Source organism: Haplochromis burtoni, unplaced genomic scaffold (assembly GCF_018398535.1).
Source record: "Haplochromis burtoni strain Fernald_Lab_line unplaced genomic scaffold, NCSU_Asbu1 Contig_258, whole genome shotgun sequence".
NCBI lineage: Eukaryota > Metazoa > Chordata > Actinopteri > Cichliformes > Cichlidae > Haplochromis > Haplochromis burtoni.
Window position 1 is genome coordinate 626,281 of NW_024582619.1, and position 4,241 is coordinate 630,521.

Here is a 4,241-nt window from a genome sequence, read left to right on the forward strand (position 1 = left end):
TCTCTCCTGCCTTCTCTCTCAGGTTCTCATCCCAGTTTCATCCTCCTTTCCTGTTCCCATCAGTTTCTTTCTTCCTTTCCATTTTCTCAAAATATGATACAAATAAAAACCCCATATAGCCCACCCCCAATCCCGCGCTTCCTTTTTCAAGCACACACAGACAACTCTAAGGCGCATGTAGATGAACGTGAGCATATGTATGAGCTGAAACATCTCTACTGAGTCATTCCCTTTCATTTGGCTGTCGGTGCTCCAGTGAGGGGGGGGGTTTCTGTAATGTCCTACCGACACTCGGGAGCAATGAAAGTATCTGAGCAGGAGTTTGTGTCTGGAAGGAGGTCACCAAATATGACAGGAAGACATCTGGAGGTGGAGAGTGAAGTGGGAACATCGGTCAATCTGTAAACTTCAGTAAACACAGACAAAACCAAAACGGTCCTTCCCTTCAGAGTTTGCCAGATCCATGGAGGGGTTTCACCTGCCGGCGATAGACCCCTGGCTTTTTCTTGCTGCCATTTTCTCTCAGAGAACAGGCGCGTCGAATCGGTGGGTGACAAAAGGAAGGACGGGTGACAAATAGAGAGATAGCGCGGGGCCTCCCGGAAAAGGGGAGGAATGAGGAAATCTAAGATTCAGTGGTTATTATCCTCTCATCTCAAAGCTCTCTCTCAAAATCCATGGATGTGATTCAGTGTTCCCTTTTTTCTGACCCCAATGTAATGACTTTAAAGAGCAGCATCAGTGCTGCCTGGTGGAGATACATTTAGTTTCACTCCAATGAGAGAAGCAGTTCATCAGTATCGTTCCACCCCCCAAAAATCACTTGGGCCCTACGAGCGTTTTGTTTTTGTTTTTTTTCACATATGTTTTTCATTTTAATTTTTTTGGCCACCTGACACCTAGCCTTCATTCGCTCTGGACTCTTTTCTGTAAGGGTTTTCCAAGAGGTAGCGATACCTGTCGTAGTTCTCCAGCATGTACTTGGGGGCGTACATGTGCTCTTTGGGGTCCACTGGGGGATACTCCTGCAGCGAGCCGTCAAACCAGCCGCCAGTCCGGATGAGGTCGCGGATGTAGTTGAGGTCGCGTTTGTCCTCGTAGTCGCCCCACCGCGGGAAGTCTCCGTTCTGCGCCGACACCAGCTTAAAGTAGATCCCCTCGGGTGTGAAGCACCAGGAGCAGTGCCACCCTGCGAAGTGGAACGGGCTTCCCACCGACCACTGCACCAGGATGTGGCCGGTGTCATTCTCGTATTTGCGGAAACCCGGCATAGTGTAATATTCGCGACGACGCAGTTTGATGCCGTCGCCATCGTACACGTCGTGCAGCATCCTCAACGTGCAGCCCGACACCACCTCCAGAGACCCGAACTGCTTCCAGAAAAAGCCATACAAGGACTGCACACACAGAGAAAAGAGTACAGGCGAATTGCAAAAAGAATGAGATACTGTTACCACATTTATTCTGCCCTTAATCTTACATGGTGAGAAAAAAAAAAAAAAAAAAAGATCTTAATTTCACATAACAAACTGGCTGCTTGTAGAAAACACACGAAAGCTGAGATACTTCTGTTACCTTGCGCATGTGGATGGCGAAAGGCTCTGTCCACCCGTCGAACAGCTTGAGGAAAAGTAGTCCTTCGTGTGCTGGGATTTCGTCGGCATCGTTGATGACGAAAACATCGTCTGATCGCGCACCGACCACCCTGGACATGCCATTGCGCGTCAGGAAGGTACGCAGGTAGTCATCGGCGATCCAGCCGTCCTGCCGACCCCCATCCGGAAAGTGGTTGAGGAACACGTACAGGATCTTGTGACGTATGTAGTCATAGGTACCGTTTAGAAGGAGCCGCAGGAAACTGAGGGAGGGATTACAAAAAATGTAATTACGTGGATTCTTTGATCCAAACGAAAATTAACAGGATTTTTTTTTTTAGCTCAGCATTTTAAGTAACACAGTTGCATTTAGATGAATTTTACCTACTGTTCCAGGCAGCCATTGCTTTCCTTTACTGACATGTAGCAGTCATAAGTTAGCAAGAGTGTAGATTCTTCTTGTCAAAGTAAGGCTGCCACTTGCAATTTTAGTTTTCCTAAACTTCGAACACTGAGAATTTTCAATTTCAATAACACCTACTTACACTTTCTACATTTTGAGCTAGCAAGTGCACACCAAAGTTAGCTTGACTATTAGCAGTTACCTGTTAGCCACATTAGCCAATCTGCTATTATAAGGGTAGCTATTATTAGCTATGGCTAATATTTATAAGGCTAACAATGTCGGTAATGTTATTAATAAGAGCAGCAAAAGTTACAAGACATGTCTGTCTGTGACGTTAGGATTGTGTTAATTTAAAGGGTAACACAAATGCTTATTATTTAGAATTATTAATAATTATTCAACAATTAGTCCCCCTGTGAAAATTTCCCTTTTAAAACTATTATTGAACTGAGAAGTGAATAGCAGTTTTAAATTTCTTGATGATACTTCTTACTCCAGTTCTTGAGACTTGAAACACTATTTTAAATTTGTATATCCATCTCCTGTTTTTGTGATTGAAAACCGTTATTCTCTACTCTAAACAGATGGTTTTCTTAGTGTGATGCTTTCTCCAGTGACAGCTAAAGAGTTTTCACGGTTTGTAAATTGTAAGGTTGTCCTCAGTTTTAGATTTTACAAGCTATGAACATTAAAAATAAATATGCTACAGCTAAAAAAAAAAAAAAATAAAAAAAAAAAATGAGTTTTTCAGTTTCTAATAATGACTCTGGTCTTTTTTCTGAAATAATTTGATCTCTACAGAAACTTAGTATGCTTGGAAATGCTGTGTTGCTCTGTTAAAAAAAGAAAAGAAAAGAAGTTCTTGGGAAGATTTGGACAAAAACTTTAAATTTCATAGGGGTACTAATCATTTGTGTATTAGCATGTTGCTGACACAGTCTACAGTTGTGCCGAGTTTCCCCATCTCTGAGTGGCATTAGGTGACTGTGCCAAGAAACAAAATTAATGAAGGAAACTGATTCACTGCATTTATTACACGATGCCTTCTGGTGGGAAACACACCAACAGAACTGCAGTATCATGCATCCATAACGTGACGTTCCCTGTAATGGATTTCACAAATTTAAAAGGCTTATAATTATAATTTTTTGCCCCTCTGAAGAAAAAAAAAAAAAAAAATTGCAAACCAATATCGCATTAAACGGTCAACAAAATACATTCCAGCTGTGGCCCATTTATAAAAGGTTGTCAAAATGTGGCAGAAGAGATAAAGAAACAGTTCAGAAAGGCACTTGTTTGACAAATGGCACCTTTCAGCAGAGAAAAGCCGTTCTCCTCACGCCAAACTGTCCAGAAGAACAACTCAATTAACCTGTTGATATGCATAGCGAAAGACGGCGATCGCAGAACATAGCCGCTTTCATGCAGTGTCACATCCGATGATTGAACACACCGATCTCTCCCTTCAAGGCTACACGCAGAGTCAATCATGCTGCTCTTGTCATAATCTGCTGTAAAATTTGCCCTCGAGGCGTTTCATGTCGTCGCCACAGGAAGCTAACTGTAATTGTTATTCCGCACGCGGATACTCGAGGAGCACGAGTAGGGCTGGCTGTAAACAAAGAGGGTAAGCTGCAAACAATAACGACTCATTGAAACGGCGCCATCACAACTTGGATAAAGGAGAAAAAAAAGGGGGAAGTATGTGTGTGTGTGTTTGCAACCAAGCAGCTGGATAAAAAAAAAAAAAAAAAAAATGAGCACAAATGGAGCTTTTATTGTTTAACAGTGTGTCCTCATGTGAGCTCATTTATCGATGTAGTTGAGGTCGCGTTTGTCCTCGTAGTCGCCCCACCGCGGGAAGTCTCCGTTCTGCGCCGACACCAGCTTAAAGTAGATCCCCTCGGGTGTGAAGCACCAGGAGCAGTGCCACCCTGCGAAGTGGAACGGGCTTCCCACCGACCACTGCACCAGGATGTGGCCGGTGTCATTCTCGTATTTGCGGAAACCCGGCATAGTGTAATATTCGCGACGACGCAGTTTGATGCCGTCGCCATCGTACACGTCGTGCAGCATCCTCAACGTGCAGCCCGACACCACCTCCAGAGACCCGAACTGCTTCCAGAAAAAGCCATACAACGACTGCACACACAGAGAAAAGAGTACAGGCGAATTGCAAAAAGAATGAGATACTGTTACCACATTTATTCTGCCCTTAATCTTACATGGTTTAAAAAAAA

The 4,241-nt window shown here is 43.6% G+C and overlaps 1 protein-coding gene across 8 annotated transcripts in view; it reads right to left on the reverse strand.

Annotated features, from left to right (window-relative positions):
• Positions 1 to 506: 506 nt before the first annotated feature.
• Positions 507 to 4,241, reverse strand: part of mgat3b (beta-1,4-mannosyl-glycoprotein 4-beta-N-acetylglucosaminyltransferase b) — a 54,330-nt gene continuing 50,595 nt past the window's right edge. For all 8 annotated transcript variants that reach the window (XM_042227411.1, XM_005939428.3, XM_042227409.1 and 5 more), the window contains 2 exons: positions 1,576 to 1,858; positions 507 to 1,397 (listed from right to left, as the gene is read on the reverse strand). In XM_042227411.1, coding sequence (XP_042083345.1) covers positions 900 to 1,397; positions 1,576 to 1,858 — 781 coding nt within the window. In that variant the 3' untranslated portion in view covers positions 507 to 899. The remainder of the gene's footprint in view (positions 1,398 to 1,575; positions 1,859 to 4,241) is intronic.